Source organism: Pundamilia nyererei, unplaced genomic scaffold (genome assembly GCF_000239375.1).
Source record: "Pundamilia nyererei isolate P.nyererei 1_Seehausen unplaced genomic scaffold, PunNye1.0 scaffold00121, whole genome shotgun sequence".
Lineage (NCBI taxonomy): Eukaryota > Metazoa > Chordata > Actinopteri > Cichliformes > Cichlidae > Pundamilia > Pundamilia nyererei.
Window position 1 is genome coordinate 2007377 of NW_005187522.1, and position 24058 is coordinate 2031434.

The 24058-nt window shown below is 39.8% G+C and overlaps 4 protein-coding genes across 4 annotated transcripts in view; all 4 read right to left on the minus strand.

Moving 5' to 3' along the window:
• The window catches only part of thoc1 (THO complex 1), a 9816-nt gene extending 5865 nt beyond the window's left edge, over window positions 1-3951 (minus strand). The window contains exons 1-13 of the mRNA XM_005742588.1: window positions 3860-3951; window positions 3570-3643; window positions 3367-3427; window positions 3190-3259; window positions 2502-2620; window positions 2360-2408; window positions 2180-2275; window positions 1942-2024; window positions 1795-1868; window positions 1578-1686; window positions 1342-1476; window positions 744-844; window positions 570-636 (exon numbers count right to left, since the gene is read on the minus strand). Coding sequence (XP_005742645.1) covers window positions 570-636; window positions 744-844; window positions 1342-1476; window positions 1578-1686; window positions 1795-1868; window positions 1942-2024; window positions 2180-2275; window positions 2360-2408; window positions 2502-2620; window positions 3190-3259; window positions 3367-3427; window positions 3570-3643; window positions 3860-3907 — 1086 coding nt within the window. The 5' untranslated portion in view covers window positions 3908-3951. The remainder of the gene's footprint in view (window positions 1-569; window positions 637-743; window positions 845-1341; window positions 1477-1577; window positions 1687-1794; window positions 1869-1941; window positions 2025-2179; window positions 2276-2359; window positions 2409-2501; window positions 2621-3189; window positions 3260-3366; window positions 3428-3569; window positions 3644-3859) is intronic.
• Window positions 3952-9037: 5086 nt separating this feature from the next.
• Window positions 9038-10980, minus strand: LOC102210654 (aquaporin-1-like). The gene is made up of 4 exons (XM_005742600.2): window positions 10553-10980; window positions 10288-10446; window positions 9327-9407; window positions 9038-9226 (listed from the first exon to the last, which is right to left on the minus strand). The coding sequence occupies exons 1-4, from the start codon at window positions 10919-10921 to the stop codon at window positions 9038-9040; spliced, it is 798 nt and encodes a 265-aa protein (XP_005742657.1). The 5' UTR covers window positions 10922-10980.
• A 74-nt stretch (window positions 10981-11054) lies between these two features.
• LOC102207533 (aquaporin-1-like) lies at window positions 11055-12554 on the minus strand. The gene is made up of 4 exons (XM_005742589.1): window positions 12065-12554; window positions 11650-11808; window positions 11389-11469; window positions 11055-11285 (listed from the first exon to the last, which is right to left on the minus strand). Exons 1-4 carry the CDS (start codon window positions 12425-12427, stop codon window positions 11112-11114), a joined length of 777 nt encoding a protein of 258 aa, XP_005742646.1. The 5' UTR covers window positions 12428-12554; the 3' UTR covers window positions 11055-11111.
• A 7399-nt stretch (window positions 12555-19953) lies between these two features.
• On the minus strand, window positions 19954-22105 carry LOC102207805 (aquaporin FA-CHIP). Its single transcript, XM_005742590.1, has 4 exons — window positions 21681-22105; window positions 20828-20989; window positions 20612-20692; window positions 19954-20344 (listed from the first exon to the last, which is right to left on the minus strand). Exons 1-4 carry the CDS (start codon window positions 22041-22043, stop codon window positions 20165-20167), a joined length of 786 nt encoding a protein of 261 aa, XP_005742647.1. The 5' UTR covers window positions 22044-22105; the 3' UTR covers window positions 19954-20164.
• Window positions 22106-24058: the final 1953 nt, after the last annotated feature.

The window sequence follows — 24058 nt, forward strand, 5'->3', positions numbered from 1 at the left end:
CACATAAACACAACTGCACATACAGACAAGCCCACACATGAACATAGACACACACAGGGTTATTTGTTTGTTTGATTCAATACTTATCTGAAAATGAACTTGATATTTGTTAAAATAAAAATGAAAACTGGGAATAATTTGCTTGTTTTCTCCTAAACTTACAACATGAATAATTTAATTCAGTTTAATTCAATAGCACCAAATAACAACAACAATCACCTGAAGGTGCTTTACTTTGTAAAGACCCAACAATAATTCAGAGAAAACTCCGAACAATCAGACGAGCTGATATAAGCGAGTGCTTGATGACAGCGGGAAGGAAAAACTCCCTTTTAACAGGAAGAAACCTCCAGGAGAACCAGGCTCAATGAGGAGCAGCCACCTGTTGCAACCAGTTAATACTGTGACATTTTGGTACCTATATAGCATACTGTTGCACAAACCTCAGGGTGGTTTGTTGGGTGACATTTTTTTTCTCCACTAAAATTAAAATTCATTCTATAGAGAGTTTGGCCATTTTATTTCTTATAGATTTACATTTGTGTGTGTCAGCATAACTTAGGACTCACCTGATAGACCAGTTTAGTTGTCTCTTCAATCCACGCAGCCTGGTCATCATTCAGAACACAGCTGGAACTGCAGGAGGAGAAAAATATTAAAAACAATACAAATAAGACTTCAGAATAACCAATACTTTATCAGACAAAGTTTATTTACGAGGTCAGCACTGAGACACTGCTCACCTTTTGAACTTGACCTGACCCTTCAGGTACTGGAAGAGGATGAGGTACTGCAGCAGTATGTGCCGCCTGAAGTTGCTGTCGCTGAGCTGCAAGTCCATCAGCTGGAGATAAAGACGAAAGAAACAAAGTGAGGTAATGTGCAACTCCGATCTTTACAAATATTTAATGGAGATCAGCGACATGTAGATAAATACAGCAAACTCAGAAACGTAAAGCAAATGACACAGCATGAGCAAAACAAGCAGTAAATGCCATGGATATGGAGCCTGCAGTGCAGCAGTGAGGGAACAAAAGTTGTCAGAGCGCCACACGTTGTTAGCCATTTCAACATTTGTTTGTGTCTATGTTTTATCCCACGTGTGTTTGACAAGTGAAGATATGACTAATGTTACTCAAACTTACAATAACTCACTGTAGAACTCCAAAGGCAACAAAACCTTATCAACATGTGTTAATATTTGATGATAGTTTTGTTTAGAGGCAAACAGCTGGCAGCCGTTACCGTTTTCCTCCTCCTACCCAGTGCTCTGTTTTGGTCCAGAACTTTGAGGTTTACAAACTAAGTGTAGCATGGAAATTTAAAATGAAGTCTTCTCACCTTCTCACTTGTGAGGAACTTGGCAAAGTAAACATGTTCTCCACTTGATGCTCTCAGCTCCTCCAGCTTCCTCTTAGAGGCCTGCATGTCATCCAGCTTATAGCTTTTGAATACTGCTAGAGTCTCATCTGAGAACTGCGTAGGACAAAAGAGTGATCGTTGACTTTTAATCATCTACTTGGATACTTGCCATCTTAAAAATGAGGAGGAAAGGCATCTGCGGTAAGGTGCATTACCTTAAGGAATGTCATCCATGAGAATTTATCGTAACACTGCACTGGATTTCTGAAGTAGTCCTGCAGTGTCCAGAACTTTCTGTACAGGTTGTAGTCGATTGGAATGGAGCTGCAATAACAATTAAACCAGATAAAGGGCCGATCAAAATGTTTACTTCAACAAATAAACAAAAGAAACAAACCTTGTGATTTATTCTTGAGAAAGCCTTTAACTTACCTCGGTGCAGGGCCATCATCCTCCCCCATTTCTCCTTCCTCCACTTCCATACCATCCTCCTTTTCTTCTGTGTGCTATAAACACAGTAACACATTTAACATTCACAGTTTTTGATTACTTCTAAAGTGCTCAGAATCAGATCTTTACCTTCTGGCCGAGAGTGCTTTCTTGTTCATTTTTGTTGAACACTGTTATATTGTCTAGATTAAACTGGCTCTGGAGATTTAGGCCTGGAAAGCAAACAAAATAAAAAAAGAACAATCACTCGATCAGAGAAGCTGTGAATGCGGTTCACAGAGTGCCATGAATGATTGCAAACCTCCTCATCTTCAAAAGGCTTGTGTTGGTTTATTTATTTATAATGATAAAATACTGCTGTTCTTACCTGATTTTTCAGACAGAGGGAAGAGACGTGCCAGAAAGAGCTGGATTCGCCCGCAGAAAACTGTGTTCTGTGATTTGGACAGCCTCCTTAAGAGATCTACACAGACAGGAAAATACACTGCTCTGCATTTTAAAGATAAAAAGCTTCATATGTCACAGAATGATGAGATAAGCTCTTTACCATTGCACATCCTCAATAAATAATTCTTCCCTGCAGTGTAAAAGGAGTTCTGTGAGAAAAATAGAGCACAGCTTTGGTAAACATGTGATCAACGCAGGGCAAATTTGTCGGGGGCTTTACTCAACAGCTGGAATTTATTTACCGATTTCCAGGTGGAGACGTTCTCTTCGACAAAAGAGAAGATTTTGTCACACAGGTCCAAAGGAAGACAGTCCAGCACGTCTCCCAGCAGGACGAAAGGGGTCGTAGCAGAACAGATACCTGCAGTGGAACACAAGTCTTAAGTTTCTTCATACATGACACATTGTCTCTAAGACTTACAGAAGATTACCCGAGCAGTCTGCTTACAAAATGCATGCTTTTCATAAATAAAAAGGGGCAAGTGGATCAGAAGCATATCTGTAAACACCCCCCACAGCATAACAGACCTGCCAAATCGCCTCAGTAGATGTGCAATAGGGATTTCTCACACATATATGTCCAAAAAGGATTTTCTTTGGCTATAAAAGTATGGTATACATATATCAGCCACATGCTACTATGTGTTCATTTTGAGTGATGTATGCTATGAGACTAATGGGAAATAACTTGGCATTCACAAGGCAGTGGCTGATGTTCATATGCTGTGTCACAGATTTTTGCACTGGCTGAATGTTCAAAGATAGAGAACTAAAGAGCTAAAAGACTAATCCAAAAGTGTTTTTGTTTTTATTTATGGTACAGGTTTTGTTCCCTGACACAAAAGGAATAAGCTATTCATTTTTTTTTAAATCCTAAAAATCAGTGTATCACCTGGATCTACTTATGAGACCCCTAGATGAGTAACATACCTTCTGTAACGCCATCAATGCTCAGGTAAATGAGAGCTAGGTAGTCATCACACCTCGCCTTCTGCTCAACCTGGAAACATTTGAAGATATCGTTTGAGGATTTTGAGGGTAATTTCATTTTTTTTAAAAAGCGAACAAACGCGTACTAGAAACAAACAAACAAAAAGCATTTCTTACAATCAGATCACCAAGAACTCCCCTCAGAGCCTGATCGAGGGTTGTCTTCTTTTCCGCCTCACTGTAACGTGAGAAAAACAAGCGATCAGTAAGGTTGCATTCCTTCCTCCATTATTATAGGTTATAATAGCCAACAGAAATGATTACAATACAATAAGTAATTACACTACAATAAGTTAGCAAGAACTAACAACTTCACTTACTTGCCGGGGATCTGGTTAAAAATACTGATCAAAGGTTTGATGCTTTTTCCAGTCAAAGCCTGGACGGCAGACGCCTGAGATTGTGTGAAGAAGAAGAAGAAGACGAAACATTTATGAAACAAACGGCATCGTTGGTTAGCATCTGCGTTAGCTTAGCTTCATCTGTTACCTGCTATAGTAACAACATGCGACATGCTACATTAACAAACCCAGGCTAGGATTTCATCTGTAATCTAAAATATATGACTGCACATATATTTATAAGTTGCTGAGGTTCTGTGTTTTCTTACCGTAAATTTGTCTTTAGCGTCGACAAAATTAAATGAAGACGGCGACATCGTCTCTTTTTGGAAATCGGAAGTGCCGATAAAGTTGTTCCGGTTTCTTTGAGCATGGGGAAAAGGTCGAGAGCGGTGCAGGATTTAAAATTAATTACAGTCAAGGTGCCATGTAAAAATTTATGTCTCCAGCGCACTTTCCATCATTAAAAACAATTGCAGTCGTATCATGCAAATTATTATGGTAATGGTGTAATTTTAAAATATTTTCCTCACAGTATATCATATTTGCCTAGTTGGTAAACTAACACTTTTTAGGGTGCATGAGAGTCATAACAAGGACTTAAGAAATAATGGAGGTCCAGGAGCCTTTGGAGAACATAACCAGATGAAGATAACATAGGCTGTTCACATGAATCTCATGCATACACTGAGTATGTAAAAGTTCTCCTCTGGTCTTTCCCTTTTCCCTTTCAAACTTTCATTTATTTGTCTCCTCTGATTTGATCTTTTTTCTACATTTTCGATTATTTTTTTTTCACATTTATATGAACTTTTCTGTGCTATGAAGAAAACTGAAAACATACAAGGTGGTTTACCCTCTACATCCTTGAAAGCAAAGGCAATATGTGTCAGTACTGGCCACTACAAAAAGGCCTAGTAACCATGAAAGACTAGCTATTGAATTTCATGCACATATGCTAAAGTGGGCATGAAGATGTGATGGGGAGATATGTGACTTTCTTAAATGTCATATCAAAACCAAAATGTATGAAAGAAATAATTTAATATTTCTTGCTGAATGCAAAATTCCAGATGAAATAGAAAATTTACCTTGTAATATACACTTTATCTGTTTCTTCATGAATGTAGTCTGAGCAAAAGGACGAAAACCTTTTCGTCCTTTTGCTCAGACTAGATTCCTACTAAAAGTGGCACAATGCAGAAACATCTCTGGGTGCATGTCCTTCTGTGTGGTATTAGGCAGCTGGTGGATTGTTGGGCGACCTGGGCACCCCTTTTGCTTTAAGAAGCCATGAAAAAAGCTGTTGCACTGATGAAAATGTGTCATCTTTTTGGCTCGAATTGAAGGGTTTTACAAATCCACTGCAAACCCTAATGAACACATGAGCCTTGCTGTAGCATTGTTGGGTGCAAGTATGGTACAAACAAAACCTCTGACCGTACCCACTGTGACTGAACAACGTTCAGTTATTCTCTCCACTTTCAAACGGTGTATGCAGACATTAAAAATAATAGCTCAGATTTATACACTGCCTTTCAAGAAACCCAAAGCCCCTTTACAAAAGAGTCTAAATAAGTCTACATTAGTATTAGTTTAGGAAAAAAGCAGGATGGTGAGTTCAACTTTTCCAATGCACAACATTATTTGAAAACTATATCTGAAGAGTGCATATGCCATGGAGATTAGTGGAAACCACTTTTTGTGATTCCTCAGAATCTGGAATAGAAAGACATTTTTTTGGTGTATGTGTTTATTGCCCTCAGTATAGCCATGTGGGTTAACCCAAGTTAGTCCAGAAGGTGGCAGTGTTTCATACCATTTAGTCCCACGTTGCAGTTAAAAGCAGGGGGGTGTCAAACTCTGTTTAGTTAATGGACCACATATAAGGCAATTTGATCTCAAATGGGCCAGAGCATAACAACGCGCCTTTAATTCAAGTAAGCAAAAGTTCCAATTTGTTAGACCATCTATTTAGAAAACATGTTGAAGCGGTTGGATAACAATAAAATAAGTTCAGATTCAACAGTATGTCTTATTGCATGTCCATTACAGATCACAGTGAGTCTAGAAATGCATAAAACCATCAGATGAAGAGATTTGAGGTCTAAAGTACAATATTATTTTTCTCCGTATGATTCAAATAAATTTGTCAAGAACAACAAACATGCTTTATACTTTATACTTTTATATGTGCATGAAAATAATAAAATAATAATAAAATAAAATAATAAAATAATAAAAACATAAATGAAGTTTTTAAACTTTGTAAATCCATTTAAATTTCTAAATTGGACCCTTTAAAAGCTCAGTTTCCATTTGCATACACAGACCATAAGGTGCATGTGTATATGTGTGTGCTCTTAGCCTATATGTTTGACATTCACTCTCTCCTGGTCAAAGTCCCTTTAGTGTTTTTTTACCCTAATTTCTATACCTGAAGCATAGAGGTGGTACTGAAATTAAAATTCTATTGTAGACGTCCTGCGTAGTTAGAGTTCAGGTCAGGGACAGGCCAGTGTGTTCAGGTTTGGCATTCAGTGTTAATGAGTACCTAACGGAGGTCACTGCAGTCATGCTGATGTGTTTTGTGCATGTGTGTCTTTGTGAAGGAACATTTCCGTGTGTTGTGGCCATACAATTGACATTGCAACTACTGGGCTGCGGGACTTGAATGCGTTGATATGATCTACTGTTCAAAAGGTCACACAGAACAGTGAGCTGTTATGTCAGTCATTAATGATCCAGTCTGTCATTGTTTTATTCATAGATTGAAGCTGCTTTAAGTATTACTTTGTGGCGTAAAATACAAGACAGATTTTATTCTGTATTTACATATATCATAAAGAAAAATAAGCATCCGGTTAATGCATGTGTATCTAATGTAATGTGTTTGTGCAATAAAAGATGATATAATAGAGCAGGGGTGGGCAATATTAATAGCCACCCCTGTTTTAGAGTTATAGCAAGCCCCTGCACCTTGGGCATTCAGCGAGCGTTTGGTGAATTTCTTCTGCCTTCATTTCGTTCATTTCAAGTTGCATGAACACTGTGTCCTGTGTTGATCTCTCGTCTTACATGCCTATTTACATGCCAAAGACTCTAAACTTATGGAGTTCTGTAGATGCGGGACCAGCCACTCGCTTCGACAAAACCCTGTTGTTATGATGTCTGTTAACTGGTTCTACGATTGTTGTGCTGATGTTTGGAAAAAACACTAAAAAGCTGTGAAAATGTAGGCCAGCAGTGTCACGTAGAAAGAGCTGAGGGATCATTTTAATCACTGCGTTGTCGTACTGGTCATGAAAAGGGGAAGTGAGAAGTGTGCTGCTCTGCAGTTTTCATTGGCACCTTGTTTCTCACACAGGCTTCTGTGCACAGTTCCCCAGATATCTAACTGCAACCCCTTTCCACTCCTTCTCACAGCAACACCCACTTTCTGACACAGCTGTGTTTTTTTTTTTTTTGAATGTTTGCCAAAAAAGCAGAAAGCACTGGTAAGAAATTCTTCGCTTGAAGATTAGAATCCGGCAACCTAATCTACAAGCTTCACAAACTGACCAGCACTTAGTTAGTGACAAGAAAGCTTGTGAACACTTGAATTTGTAGGATTTTGCACTGACTGGTTTCTAAATGTTTCCTGATCTTTGTGAAAGTTACTTTAAAAGCCACACTCAGACTAAACTAATAACCTATAAACACTTTTACATTTATTGGTAATAGTAATGGACCAGTTCTTATATAGTGTTTTTCTACTCTACTTGAGCACTCAAAGTGCATATTTCATGTCTGTATTGCAAGTGAAGGGCATCACATTGAAATTGTTAGAAGGAATTTTATAAAATGATGGTTTTCTCTGGGTGCTTTTGGGCTGAATATTCATTTTGCACTCTGAAATCAGTTTAAACCAGGTCAGACATTCTGTCTCTGTTGTTTATTTTGTCTAGATAAATATAATTAGAGGTCTGCTGAATGCTCGCCAATGCCAAGAATAATCGGGGCAACATGGGAGCCAAATAATTTGCAGAACACTTTCAGACAGAAATGCCTGAGGGGCAACAAAAAGAGCTTTGTCTGTGTTGTTGGGGACAAACTTCAAAACAAGAGGCTAAACACAATGCTCTGACCCCCGAGGTTAAGCACACAAAGGAAGGAGATTTTTGACTAGCTGTGGTCATGTGACTAGCCTCTGCGATTTGACCATAAAAAAGAAAAATGTGAAGAAGTGCCATCATGTCATACAAAGGAGACAAACCCATCAAGGGAGTTTTCCACTGATGCACGATACAAGATTCACGGAAAATGAATGTGGTTGCTCTCGTATACATTATGTAGAAGAATAGTATTAACTACTGTTTATAGTGAGGAGGGCCATCGACCACATACTGAATACAGATAAATATTTTTATCTGATTGTTCTGGCATTTGCATTTAAATCTAATGAAATACAATTACTTTTGCAGTCTCTGCAGCTTGTGTAGCTATTTCCCCTTCGCTTGTGACGCCAGCATTTGAGTTTATTGAAATCATGCATTATGCTGCATTAAGTATGTTGTCTTGTAATCATCATTGTAGTGATTTTCCATCATGGCTTTCACCTGCCAAGTGCTTTACCGCTTCGCATGGCATTGTAAAATTATTTGGGACAGGGACACTTTGTTAATGATCATCCAACACGGAGCAAGAAACGAGGGGATGTGGATCCAAACGCAGCAGTCATCCAGACTGGATTTTAAGCTTACAATAATTCACGCATATATTTATACAACCTTGGCTGACTGCCCCCACATTACGGGGTTCCTGTTGGGAAACATTCACCTGTGGGGTTTAAAGTCATATGATGGTTATTCAATGATTAGCCCAGGGTGTGGGGACCACCAAATATCTACGAGCCATAAAAAATGGGATGTGAGAAGGGCGCATGCACAGATGGAGAAAGGACATTCTTATGACACAGGCAAAACAGGAAATCTCCATTATGGCCACATGTTATCTAATCAAGCTGCGAGGAATTTTAACGTGCTTGTATGCACAATTAACTTATCCACATCCTTGTGTTGTTTCACGGGTGCAATGAGATGATTTTGGGATTGTTGCCAAAAACCTAAATTATGTATACAGATTGGAATGCATTGTAAAGGAAGCACTGACGAGGCCAGCGGGATGTAAACATACACTGCGTTATTCTGGTGAATGCATATAACAAATGAGGATGCACTGACCTCAGTTTGAAATTTGTCCAGTACCAAACTATATGAATATGAATACACAGAGAAACTTGACTAAAAAGCATCTTTATTAAAGGAGTCATTGTTCAAACAACACATAGAACAGGCGATTGTGAAGACACACAGTGCAAAATAAGAATAAAACTGATGGCCTTTTTAAAGTATAGTAAAAAAATTAATAAAATGCTGACAGATAGAAAAGCTAAAATTTCACATTGTTCACTGTTTTGGCCAGTGACTTGGCCCCGGACTATTGTTTTCCTCTCCATTTCTCTCCACATATTCTTCTTGTGGACCGTGAACCAGGATGCCAATGCGACTACTAAAGTTGCGTGTTTGTGGATATAGAAGGAAATCATAGATAAGAGATGCCGCTATGCCACCACACATCGGTGCCAGCCAGTACACCTGGAACGAAAGCAGAAATGAGTTTTATCTTTGACAAAATGAAATGGATAAGGAAAATTGCTCTTTTTTTTGGATAAAAGGCGTTTTGATAAACGGCTACCCAGTGGTTTTTCATTTTGCCCAGTATCAAAGCCGGCCCAAAGGAACGAGCAGGGTTGATGCCACATCCAGTGAAACTTATCTGTAAATGTAAAAACAAAGCATATCATTTATAAGTAAATACACTCATGTGATGGAATAATTTTTGTTATAATTTAGAATGGGAATATCTTATCCATACACAAAGACGATGGTAGGGGGCTAATCTTGCATATATCTTTTTATAAAATGCATAAGAAATGCAGTAGCTCTACAGAAAATGAGTTTTAGATGTGCCGGATTTACCGCAATAAACTTTTTTTTTTTTAAACAGTGTATTAAATCACAAAGATATTGAAAGCTGTTAACAGCCCAAGAAGCTTCATTGAACTACTTTTTGCACCAACAACCAAGGCGCTGACTTGTTTATCTGCATCTGTTATGTTTCCAGGCAAACACTATTTAAAACGGTTATTGGCAGTCTTTTATTAAAGTCGACATATGTTGCTGACTTGTGTTCGACTCAATGTGACACTTGTGTAGCCGCCTTTGAAACTGTGATTTGCTGAACCCCTGCCACACCACCCTGACGCACATAGAAATACTCTGCAGAATTGGGTAACATAGTGTAGGGAAAATCTTGAATCGTAAATTGAGAGAAACTGTGACACCCACCAACGCTAACTGTACAGGATATTTGATTTACAACAACAACAAAGCTGCTTTAAAAATGATCAAGATGCTTAAATAGTGCAAAAAGGTTCAGGCATGCTTTGACAAACAGTTGCTATTTAGCGATTTATTCACCCTCAACTTGATAATAAATAATATCCTTTAATGCTCTGCTCTGAGTAGTTTTATATAAAATGAAGGCACGTGTGCCTGATCCTTCTAAGATGACAGATTTCAGGAGGATGGATTGCAATCAGCTGACTGCTTCTCATGTAAAAGAATCATACAGATTTTGATTGCGATTCACTTACAGCTGTTAAATGCCCAAGTCCCACCGACAGCCCAATAGCCAAGGGTGCAGAGCCTGTAACATCAGTCCTTCGCTTGTCAGTCACTGCTATGATACACAGAACCAGCTGAAGGGTGGCAAAGAATTCGATGGCAAAACCTGCTCCTACACTAACATTTAGCTGCAAAAGACAATTACTGCCCATTAGTCCAACTAGAGTTAGGCTTGATTAGACTGAATGTGCTGGTTTGTGTGTGAAAACCAAAACGACAAGTGCAACCTCTTACCGCATTAACACCAAGAGATTCTCCAGGCTTATATCCATTCACAACAGCGCTGGCTGCAATTGCCCCAAGCATTTGAGCGAGGATGTAGAACGCACATCTGAGTGCACTGATCTGGCAGTTGACCAGGAGGCCCAGGGTGACCGCAGGGTTCAAGTGTGCTCCACTGATGTGCCCCAAACTCTGAGCCAGTGTGGCAATGGCTAGTGCAAAGGCCAACGAGACCTTTATTTCCTGAGCAATCATCTGATTTTTATCATTGCCCAGACCTATTCCAACAATAGAGGATAGGCCAATAAGTATGAACAGTAACATCCCAACAAACTCTGCAGCCACAGCCCTCCAAAATGCCCAACTCTTTACTTCTGTCATCTTCACCCCTTAAGAATCTGTTAAAACATGTATATGCGTCACTATTTATAGTTTGTGGAGAGGGGAGGGGAAATGACAAAACAGGAAGATGTTGTGCTGTGCAAGATTTCATGTAACACCAGAAAGACAAGTGTAGCTTTTCTCTTTTTATTTGATATAGCAGAATTTGTTTTCAGACTGGCTCCTTTGATTATTCTACAACATCCTCCAGCAGGGGCTCTGTTTCACGTTCCTGTTCCTGTTCCGGGGCCCAGCAGAGCAAGATTTTAGTTTTTTCTTTGAAGCTCTCATCACTGGGTGCCAGCACATAATTATACAGAAGCGCTGCCACCACTCCAGCACTCATCGGTCCAGCCCAGTACACCTGAAAAACCAAAGAAACCACATCAGTTACAATCTGAATGACTTGTAAGCCCAGTGACTTAGAAAAAGGTCACATTTTCAGCTTGTGCGTCACCAATACATACCCAGTGATCATTGAACGCCTTCTGTATAACTGCAGGTCCAAAGGATCGAGCTGGATTGAGCCCACATCCCGTGTAGGAGATCTGCAACCCATAGAGGAAAACACCACTTGCTTGCCTGGCTGTACATCAGCTGATTACATGAAAGGCTGATGTACAGCCAATTCACTCTGAGCCAATCTATTGTGTTGGCTTCTGCAAGATGGAGAAACCATCTGCCAAATTAATGACATGAGAAATAAATGAATGTTTTCATGTACTCACCCCAGCAAGATGTCCAAGCGTTACAGAGAAGCCATATGCCAGAGGTGCAAATCCGCCAATGTCACGTCTTTTGTCATGGAGTGCCACCAAGCACAGAACCAGCTGCAGAGTGAGCATGAACTCCATGCCAAAACCTTGAGCTGGGCTGATACCATTTAGCTAGAAATGATAATACCAATGGGATTAGAGGATTTTTATACCCTACAGTGCTTCCATTATTTTAAGCATGATGCTCATCATTTCGCATGACTGCTACAAACAATTAAAATGTGACATTAAGACTACAAACAGACCTGAAGAGTTAAAATTGTCACTCGAGCAAGGCTGAAGGCAATTCTTTGAATGCCACTTAGTCCAAGTAGCAAATATCATTTAAGGCTAATATTATTTAGGAAAATCATGGACTCCACCTTACCTCATTAACTCCAAGTGAATCAATATGTTCTGCCCTGATACCATACACAATGGCACTGCCAACCACTGCCCCCAACATCTGAGCCAACATGTAGAAGAGGGCTCTGAGAATACTTATACGACAGCTGGTCACCAGGCCCAGGGTGACGGCAGGATTCAGGTGTGCACCGCTAATGTGACCTATGCACTCGGCTAGCGTGGCGATGGCCAGGCCGAAGGCAAATGCCACTTTGATCTCACGATCAAGGTTCAAATCATTTGGATCTCCTACTGCAGCAGAGAGGCCCATGAAAATAAAGATGATCATTCCCAAGAACTCCGCCAGAACTGCCCTCCAAAACGACCACGACTTAATCTCTGACATGGCTACTCAGATAACGTCCAGTGATAACAGACAGCTTTCAAAGGAGCACCTGCGTGCTACAGAATCTGGCAACTCAAATTTTGCTCCACCAGTGAGCCACCTGAAATTGTGAGTCACATTCACAGGCATTTATCAGGTGTGTGCCTTTAACAAATCAGGCCTAATTAGAAGCAGCTGAGAGATGTGGGCTTCACCCAGTGAGCGTGACCTCCAGGTCTCCTGCTCTGCTCATTGCTTTTCTAGTGTTACTGAAGGAGATGCTACGTTTCTCATTTAAGACGGCAAACCACAACAGCAGCTCAAAAGACAGGACTTTGAATGGAATTGAATGGATCTGATGGAAATACAAAGAAAGTGTTTAAATAAGCAAAATGTATCAATTAGTACAAAAATATCACATGCAGTAAGGGGCAGCTTGGAGATTATAATTTTATCCAGGTTTGAGTCATTTTAAAATTTTCATTTAAATACATTACTGCATTAATACAATAATATAATTAAAAATTCAAAACAAACTCTTTCAAATGTCTAGTGACTGATCATTTTAAAAGAAATACAAGAAAAGATGATGGAGCGCTAAGGAGAGAATAAATAGGCTGGAGGGTGTAGGTGCTACTGCCATGCTAAATGGTTTCCCCATCTTTCAGTCTACTTGTTTTATTCTGAGCAGGGGCACGGTGCTTTGAAGTTAACATCTGTCATTTGCCACTGTGAAGGAAATGGGAGCTTTTGAATTCACGACAAGGAAACCAGCCCCTTGTTCAGCTTTTCTGTGTGAAAGAGCTGGCAGGTTAAAGGGTCACACTGCTTCTTGTCTTCATCTTTGAAAGAAGGATGAGAAGCCCTCCATAGAATCACATTTTACTTGGGCAGCATTTTTCTTCATCAAACAAATGTTTTTTTTTTTTTTACTTGCACATCACACTGATTGATTCTTCTGTTTTTAATGTTGACTTCATTAAAAATCAAGTTTTCTTTTTTCTTTTCTTAAAAAAAATAAAATAAATCTGCCTGAGATAGCATTAACATGTGTTTTGACTATAAAGAATGTTCACCCAGGAAAGATGCTAGAATGACTGGGATGACATATGGCATTTAATATAGGGCTGTGCGATATGTCCAAAATCTCATATCCCGACATTAAGACATCTATCGTCCGATAACGATATAAATCACAAAAATGTAAAATTTTTTGTAAATTCTGTGAATCTCGGGCAGCTCGACTTGCGTGAAGTGTTTCCAGCTGGGCGTCGCGTACCTGGAGTCGAGTGTTTTAACTGATGCATGAAACGATACATTTTTAGACATAAGTTGTAACGGCCGCCGTTTTCTTTGTGAGTATTTATTACACGGCGTGCTGCGGGGAAAAGCCTGTTCTAACGTTTGAGTCTAAGGTTTATTTTTTAGCAACTGACGGCTCATTTTTGCTTCTCATTCGTAAACACTCTGCATCTTTCACGTGATTCAGTTTATTTTGAAAAGTCTCAACAGGATCTTGAGCTTTATTGTGAAAGGTTTATGTGGAACAAGCGGACACACGGTGTTTTTACCGTCGTTGTTGCTAACGACAACGCATAAAAACAAACGCTTGTCTGTCTATAGTGTGGTTATATTAAATATAAGAGAAAGAGAGAACTTTAGGAAATTAATATAGCCACTACAGTGACCATCAAAATAATGAAAAAATATTGCCGTAAACAGTTTATTTTGCGACACCACGAAACAAACGATAGCATAAAATGAAACGATAGATGTTTTCATATCGTCATCCGATATATATTGTTATATCGAACAGCCCTAATAACACGTGATAGCATTTTAAGATGTAATGAACTGAAGTAAATGCAAATGTTGGTACAGGAGGTTATCATTTCTTGTTCTTTAAGCTCTGTGCTTGCAGACCATATTTTATTTCCTTAAAGATCAGCACTTTATCTTTTGGCACACGTGTATCTTTATAGGTACTCCTTGATTCTGTAGTGTGCTGCAAGCCCAACATCCTCCACAGGCAGTGGAGGTTTGCTTTTGTGGAGTGACGACTAACAAGATCAGAGCCTAAAAATGTATCTCTGTGCACTTTCTGCATACACATAATACTTTTTCTTGTGAAAGTTGCAAGTTTAAATCATGCAAAAATAGTTGTAAATTAATTGACAGTTCTTACAGCCAAATGGCATGAAATGTTTCTGAAACAGCTGTAGCACTGGACACTTTTTTAGGTACAAATTGCTAGTACTGGGTCGGGCCCCCTTTTGTCTTCAGACCTACGTTAATTCATCGTGGCATACATTCAAAAAAAGTGCTGGAAACATTCCTCAGAGATTTTGGTCCATGTTGACTTGCTAGCATCAAGTAGTTGCTGCAGATTTGTCAGTTGAAAATCCATTAATTGGATTGAGATCTGGTGACTGTGGAGGCCATCTGTGCACTGTGAACTCTCTGTCATGTTCAGGAAACCAGTTTGAGATGATTTGAGCTTTGTGGCATGACACAATATCATGCTGGGAGGAGCCATTAGAAGATGTGTACGCTGTGATCATCCATCTTGGATCAATATAAAGCAGGATGGATCCATGCTTCCATTTTGTTTACAACAAATTTTGTACCTACCGCCCAAATATCACAGCAGAAATCAAGAATTATCAGTCCAGGAAACGTTTTTCTAACATTCTGCTGTCTAATTTTGGTGGGTCCATCCAAATAGTAGCCTCAGTTTCGTGTTCTTAGCTGACAGAAATGGTAGTGTGGTCTTCTGGTGCTGTAGCCCATCTGATTCAAGGTTTAGAATTAGAATAGAATAGAATAGAACAGAATTCAACTTTATTGTCATTGCACATGTCACAAGTACAAGGCAACGAAATGCAGTTTGCATCCATCCAGAAGTGCTTTAACCACAATATAGATATATTACAGAAATGGGTCTGTTATAGGTATGAGGGTACAAAATATGGGTCTATTATCGGTATGTTATAATGTACACGGTATGAAGGTATGGTGTGAATATGTTATAACTATAAGTATGTACAGGCTATGAACAGGATATAAATATGAAAACTATACAGAAATATGAAATAAAAAGCTATACAGAAATGAAATATGAACTATGTAAGTTATAAACAGTTGTAAACAGTTGTAGAATTATAATTATCGTATTGTACAGAATGATTGTCTATACAGCATTTACAGTAGTGCAGTTAAGTGAAATATGTGGATATTTTTACAGAGGCTATATAAAGTGCTAGTGGTTGTGAGTGGTGGTTCAGTCCATGTTATTATTGTGTGTAGGAGGGTACAGTTGTCCATTTGTTTGTTTTTGACCATTGTGTGTGTGTTCAGTTATAGGTGGTTGTTTGTATGTTCAGTCCATGAGTTTAATGTGGGTCAGATGTCAGGAGGCAGGGTTCAGGAGTCTGACAGCTGTGGGGAAGAAGCTGTTTCGGTACCTGGTGGTCTTAGTCCGGAGGCTCCTGTAGCGCCTCCCAGAGGGCAGGAGGATGAAGAGTCCATGTGATGGGTGACTGGGGTCTTTGATGATTTTCCCAGGCCTTTTCAGACATCGCTTCCTGTAGATGTCGTTTATGGCAGGAAGTTGTGCTCCAGGAATGCGCTGGGCAGTTTTCACGACCCTCTGCAACGCCTTCCAGTCTGAGGCAGAGCAGTTCCCGTACCAGACTGTTATACAGTTGGTCAGGATGCTCTCGATGGTGCAACGATAGAAGTTCACCAGGATGTCTGAGGACAGGTGGTTCTTCCTCAGAGTCCTCAAGAAGAGGCGCTGGTGAGCCTTCTTGACCAGCTTGGAGCAGTTGGTTGTCCAGATGAGATCCTTGGAGATGTCGACACCCAGGAACTTGAAGCTGCTCACCCGCTCCACAGCCATCCCTTTAATGTAGATGGGTGGATGTGGGTCAGCATTCCTCCTGACATGTTGTGTATTTGGAAATGCTCTGGCTATTAGCTTCTGACTTCTGACGTCAACAAGACATTTCCTTGCAGTGAACTGCCTATTGTCTCTTTTTGGGGACATCCTCTGTAAATCCTTGTTTACAACAGTTTGTGAAATACTGAGACCGGTCCACCGGGCACAAACAACTACACCCTGTTTAAAGTCACATAAATCACCTTCCCCACACCTAACTGCAGTGAAGTGTTGCCTTGTGATTTTTCGGCTAAACATTTGCATTAACAAGTAGTTGAACAGGTTTATCCAACAAAGTGAATATAATTTGTTTTAGGCCAGTAGATTGGTCAGAGAGAAATCTGCCTTTCAGATGACCGGTGTTGTTTCTGGCTATGGAGAGCCCACCAAAGCCAATCATGTGAGCATCCTCCCCTCACTCCCCCTGGCACTCAGATGTAAATAAGACACAAACATTTCTTCCACAAATGTTGTCTTCCATATACCATATATCATATACATGAACACATATGAAGATGTGGATGCTCTAATGAACCCCAGAGAGGATTTATTATGGTGCTTGTAATGAGAGGGAGGCCTCAGCCTACTAACCGAGAGATTATAGGATGGACAGAGATGATTTAATCAAGCAGAAATGGAAGCAAGTCAAGTATATAATCAATATGTATGCTGGTCTGTTAGGCAGAGTAAAACAGCACTGACAACTTCAAAGGGTTTTCCTCGCAGCTGCTTGAAACGGGTGAAAGAACAAAATAAAAGTAAGGTGAACAGAGAAGAAGTGCAACTAAATCAAACAGTAAGTAAAAAAAAAGATTAAATTGTCATTATATATGTTTCATTTATGTTACACCCCAGCCCAGGGAACCGGCGTGCGACATAAGGAAAATAAAAATAAGGAAAAATGCCCCCCCACTCCCTGCTCTTAAGGAGGACGAACCAACAAAAAACAGCTACCACGGATTGTTAGAAAAACATTCTGGTGGGGGGGGGGGGATTAATTCATCTGCAGGTCCAGACGATGAGATTGAAGCGTCTGTGCATAAAAGACTCTCGCTGAGCCTGAGTGGTTTTCTCTAAATAAGGATCCTAATCGCAAATAGTCTTATCTACATATGACATATTTTCCATCACCACCCTCACCAGCCACAATGATGTTATCTGTTATTGTAGGAGACGGCAGTGAAGCACAGAACAAAGAAAGATTAATCAACAGTACAACTCCAAACCCTTTTATCTGGCTGTCAAATATAGATCTGATTCATGCTGGTTATACATTTTAAATTCCTTGTACGTCGATATATCCGACTGAAGTAAGACGCACATAGACTTTATGCACAAAGCAGTTGGATGAAGGGATTTTGCTTTAGTTTCTGGGTTGTTTTTAAAATTGTATTTTCAGGAATGGACTTTAAGAGATTGATTTTCTCTTGTCTAGTGAGTGGTTCAGAAATCTTACCCTCTTAGCAGTGACCTGTATACGAATCCCTACATATTATATTGCATGTCATGCAATGAATGAGTTACTATAGATCCACTGGTTAACAAAACTACCACCATCATTTCGGTTGATGAAGGGCAGGGCAATCAATACATACATCTTCACTGTACTGAATGTTTTTTTTTTTTCAAAGGCAGTGATTGTCCCATATTGCAGGTTTAGGTTGAGAAATGCTCAGGGACAAAACACACTTTGATAAGTTAAACCCTGTGCAGCAACTCCCAAATTTGTACTGCAGAGACCACTTTGTTGCTTTGGGGAGAACACAGCAGAAGCTGAATCCCAGCCCACTGTGCTAAAGCTCAAAAATATGCTGCAGCCAGTAAAAAGGAGCCTTGATTGCTGGATCAAAACTGTCACACGCAACAGCAACCTGCCAGTGCTTCACCTGCTAAAAGCACAACCCCTCCATTTGTAATCAACAACAGCTGGGCAGTGCAAAACCCAAGAAAACAGGGGTGGAAAATCTGTATTCATACGTCACTGTCTGCATGCTTGGGTGTTTGGGCTGCTAGCCTATTCTTTACATCACTTTTGTTTCTCACCAAAAAATTTTTGTAGTCATCACTGTGGCCGAATCCTTTTCTTGCCCACCTTCTGCGAGCTAATCAGCCTCTTTCCTGTCTGTTTGCAGACCCACATTTTGTGCAACCCACTTCCTCCTCGTCTCTTCCTCAACTGTCCAACTTCTTCATCTCTGCCACCACCAGCATCTACACTCACTTCCTGCTTCCTACCATTGTTGGACTTTGCCCTGCAACATAGCTTCATCAGAGTCTAACTTTCAAATACTTAATATCACAAACTCTGTATTTCACTAAATCACATTCAGTTCTTTCACATGACTTTCATTAAAACGCAGGGATATCAAACTCATTTCATGGCCACATGCAGCCCGCTTTGATCTTAAAGAAAAAGAAGTGCAATTTCCACTTTACATCTCAGTTTTTCTAAATGATAAAAAATATTGCTGTAGTAAATGAAAGAAATGTGTTAACATGAATAAGTAAACATGTAAAATTACAGGAAAAGAAAGCGTCCTATTCTATCTTCCTTTCTTTCTTGATTCCAAGCTGTGACCTGGAACAAGACTTCCTGTGCACCTAGCTCGCAAATCAGCCACTTTAGCCAAAGTCCACATCGGATGGAAGACCCGTGGTCTCAGTTAGTTTGCAGCACCAGGCATCCAACCAGGAGAGAGGAATTCAGAGGCTGTGCCTAACTTTAAGTCATTATATAATTTTTAGCAGTTCACCTTGTACTTAACTTTTGGGAGGGGGTTGTAAAAGAGATGAAACACAGGAGGTCAGTTTTCTCTCTCTCTCTTTTTGTTGTTTTGCCTTTTTCAGATTTCTGGAAACTTTAGATTTAATTTAAATGTAATACCATCAGATGAGATTAAAGCTTTGGGGTATGATGTGAGGTTCTCACTCAGATTTTTTCCCCCTCTTTTTGTTTATGTTTTTTGACCTTTTTATTCACATTTCACATTTTACCCTTCATGATCTGTGAATTGCAGACAACTTTACTCTCATTTGTTTTTAAATAAAGCCAGGATGCTAAACTAAACCTTTCTTTGCCACAAGGTTATTCAGATTGCTTAAAAATTTGTGAAGAAATTTACACAACTAAATAATAATATCAGCTAATTCATCATTCTGTAAAATCTGGTTTTAAGAACAGTTATTTTAGTTGAAGTGTTGCTTACGTATTCCATTTTCACAAATGAACTTGTGTGTAAAGAGCTTTCTGATTTCACAGTGTCTGCAGGAGGATTGCAGAGTAATAGGATATCATCTTTTTTCATAGGAGGTCCTGTATGTGTGATAGATTTGTGGTCATCGGACTCCATAAGAAAAATCTAATCCATACACTGGAATAAAGAACACAATCTTTTTTTAATATCCAGTGTTTTCTTTTACTTAAAAAAGTGAGAGGTGTTTCAAAAGTGCACACACAATACATTATCCATCAGAAATAAAACGTGATAAAGATTCATAGAAATATGTATACAAAAATGGCTCAACCTGGAATACTGATATTGTAAAAACAAACATTAACACTCGACTCTGTTGGGAATTTTAGAGTTAACTTGTCTCAGCGGTTTTTAGCCAAGCACCAGTTTTTTTGGGATAAAAAACTGGTGCTTGGCCAAAAACATGAGCAAAATAGGAAGGAAGCACCAACTGACCCGTTGACCACAATCCTCATTGGTTACCTTAAAACAGGAGAAAAAAACCCACTAACATACTAAACTAAATTCTAATGCTTTTGTACAGGAGTATAGATATTTACAATAGCATTTCATGTTTGCGTAGCACTACTTTGAGGTCATCTCCATAGTTGTTGCATCGTTGCCTCCATTGACGTCATAGTCACCCACTGGCCCGCTGACCAGCACCTTCATGCGGTCGGGGAAGTCATCGAATTTGGGAGAAAGCAAGAAATCGTACAGAAGAGCTGCTGCCACACCGCCACACATTGGACCCACCCAGTACACCTACAAAGGGAGAGTTTCGATCAATTTCTGGCATCATTACAAGACAAAGAGAAACGCAGATTCCGGTCATGGTCAAAAGGCTTACTTTAGTCGATCTCTCTAAATGCAAAACAATAGGAAAGCTGTAACTGATTAACACATGCAGGAAGATTCACAAGTAATTGAGGCATCTGCTGATGAACTATTGAATTATTTAAGCTTGACATATAATATCCATGCAGAAAAAATGTGAGGTATGCGTAAAGTGATTCCCCCCCTCTGACTTACCCAGTGGTCTGTAAAATTGTTCATGATCAAAGCCGGGCCGAAGGAGCGAGCAGGGTTGATGCCACAGCCTGTGTAGCTGATCTGCAGTCAATCAACAACAACAAATAGGCAACGTGAGAGAATATCATCAGCAGGAGCAGAATCCTGCCATATCTGCTCCTGGTTCCCTTTTTACAAGTTATATATGACTGACGATGGCGTTAAAGTGAAACTTACAGCTGCCAAGTGTCCCAGGCAGACTGAGAGGCCAATGGCCAAGGGTGCAGAGCCGGTGACATCACGCCGTCTTTTATCAGTGACCGCAATGACACACAGCACCAGCTGGAAGGTCGCCAAAAGCTCTATGCCTACGCCTTGGCTGGGTGTGACGCCGTTGAGCTGTGAAAGTTAAGGGAGGAATCCAAAACAACACTTTGTCAGACTTTGTCAAACTTTGTCAGATAGATAGATTGTTTCCTAGCACAACCACTTCCTATTTAGTAGCTCCTGGCATTGCCCAGGAAGCCTGACAGCAATCTGGCAGTGCTGCAAAGTGCCACATTGCTTGTTCATATTTCTTTCGTGGAAAACATGGTTATTATTGTTCACATTAAGTGGAGCTGTGCGGCTTCTCGAGGTGGGGGGGTGGGGCTGGGTGATATCAGGTCCAACCAGTGCTGTTTTTCAGTAAGGAGAGAGCTGTGGGTGCTAATTACAGAGTGGTGTAGCATTAAGTAATAACTGCTCATTAATTTAAGTGAAGAATTCTGGTATTCAAAACCTCAATTTCCAGAAACAGATTGCCAAAGTACAAGTGGGTGGACACTATATATATTTCCTATTTCTTTTAGCTGTTGCAGCATGGCATACTTTAATAATAATGTGTCATCACTATTCATTAATAAGTATTGACAGAATGTCCCAAGAACCACATAATCAGTGCCAATTCAGCACTTACATCCTTGTAAAAGTTTCAGTTTTCACCGTGAAGGTACTTTAAATACACAATGTTGCATCATCGCATCGCTGTGCTTTTATTTTTGCTATTAATGCAGAAATGTTTGAAACTGAAGATAAAGTTTATACTTACAGCGTTGACCCCCAGTACAGTTCTGTTTTCAGGCCGTGTTCCATACACAATGCCACTGGCTAGGGCTGAGCCCAGCATCTGGGCAATAATGTACATGATAGCCTTGAACACACTGATCTGGCAGCTGGCAAGCATCCCGAGGGTGACTGCAGGATTCAGGTGGGCTCCACTGATGTGGCCTAAACTTTGGGCCAGAGTGGCAATGGCAAGTCCAAAGGCCAGTGACACCTTCACCTCTTGGTCTGGATGAGTGTTGTTTATGTTCCCAATAGCTGTGGCGATGCTGAGAAAAATAAAAAGGGTCATCCCAACCAGTTCGGCCAGAACTGCCCTCCAGAAAGCCTTGCTCTTGAACTCTCTCATTTTGGCAGCTGTGGGTTTGAGCTGGTCCTCTGTAAGATGTACTCACAAACAACAGCAACAGGCTGCATATATAAGGCCTGGGTTGATAATGGTTAGTGGGCGGGCTTTAAAAAACTGAAAGAGAGGGCCACACTGAATTAATGAGAAATCCAAAAGACTGGGCTCTCATCCCTCCCTCTGCTCCCTCGCCCTCCCTCCCTCCTCTCCCTGTCCTCTGGCCCCTCTCTCACTACCTCCCTGTGCAGTACTTTCTGGTCTTTGGACTTTCGTGAGTAATAGAACAGGATCTTTAAATAGCTACATCCAAAGGTACATTTTCCATTCATGCAAACATTTACAGTTTTGTGGCAAAGCCTTTTATCGTGAGGTTTTTAGAGACAAAACACGAGTTTGCTTTAAATACAGGTCCAAGGAAGAAATACAGGTTCACAGAAGGAGAATTTTACACATTTAAAGTCATCTTTTTCCTATTTATATTCATTTTAAAGTTGGAAAATTCTGACTTTGAGTAATTTCTGGCTTCTGTGCAGTCACACCTTGGACAGCACATAAGGGAGTGGGAAAGAAGACAACTCCCACATAGTGATTTCAGGCTTCACCTGCCCTCCACTGATAAAGTTTACATGCCACTAGATTAGGAAGCAGTTTTTTGAGGTGTTTAATCCTTTTTGGCTTAAAAATGGGGAACATTTATTATAGATGGCAATAGCAATTCATCAACCGAAAGCATGTTCTCTAAATAGTTATTAGTTATTTTGTTGACAGAGAGTTAGAGCACCGGCAGAGTGAAACATCAACTCTGTGAATTGAGCTGCCTGTTACACCTGCCCCCTCAACTCAAGGCTACAAACAGCAGCTGCTTTAACTGGTGAATGTCTGTGGATGATTTAGTGAAAATCTGCATTAAGTTCTTTACCCAAAATTATAGATTCCTTTGCGGTACATGTCCACTTCACACGTTGGAGTTATACGGTATATGTTCAAACTGTCTTTAAGCCCCTTCATGTCCCCTTTTTTCCCCCCTTTGGGTAGTTGTGTAAAAGTAGCAAATAACCACCTAGAAAGTCAAACTCACAAAAGTAAAACTCAGCTATATGCCTCCAGTATCATTAAACTATTTACCTCCTACTTTATTGTTAAAGTCATGATCTCCCAATTTTATTACAACTAAATGACCTTCAGTTTCATTTATTCTGTCATTATTTTCACAATGACTCTATTTCTTTTAATTGTTCTATTTTGTGTCAACTTTTAAGTAGCATCAAAATCACTTTACTGGAAAACATACTTTCTGAACATCGGCCGGTGTGTCATATTTGATGATAATGATTACTGTGACTAAATTCATTTTATGTAACACTTTTGCAATATATTACAGAAAGTGATGACTGTCAGTGAGTTCCAGCTTCCTGTCCATCAAAAATAGGAGCAAACACTGAACTTTTGAACTCTGCTCATTTTTGTGTATTAGATCAAACCGGATCAAATTGCAAAAAGGGAAAAAATAACATTGTCTTTAGAATTTTTGACTAAAATCACTAAAATGTGCTTTGGTTTTCAGGAACACATGAACAGAATGACATATAATGTAAATAATAATGACATATCTTCACAAAATAGATTTTAGTTTGAAGTAGCAGATATATTTCACCACAAGGACATTGTCTTCAGAAGGCTTAGACCTAGCTACAAGAAAATATATTACATTTCCCCATTTAATTTTAATGCTTTATTTAGCCAAGGCTTAACTTATATTTTGATTTGAATCTGGGGAATGCCAGACACCCGGATGCGCTGTGGGAAGAAGGCAAGCTGTTGGAGGCAATGTTCTTCTGGGAAATCTTGGAGCACAACAACAGTTAGTTTGAGGTGTAGACTTGGCCTCCAAATTTCCTAGAGCTCAAGCTAATGAAGCAGCTGTGGGATGTGCTGGACAAGCAAATCTGATCCATCGAGGCCCTCGCAACTTGCAGGACTTAAAGGATCTGTTGCTAACATATACACAAGTATACCTC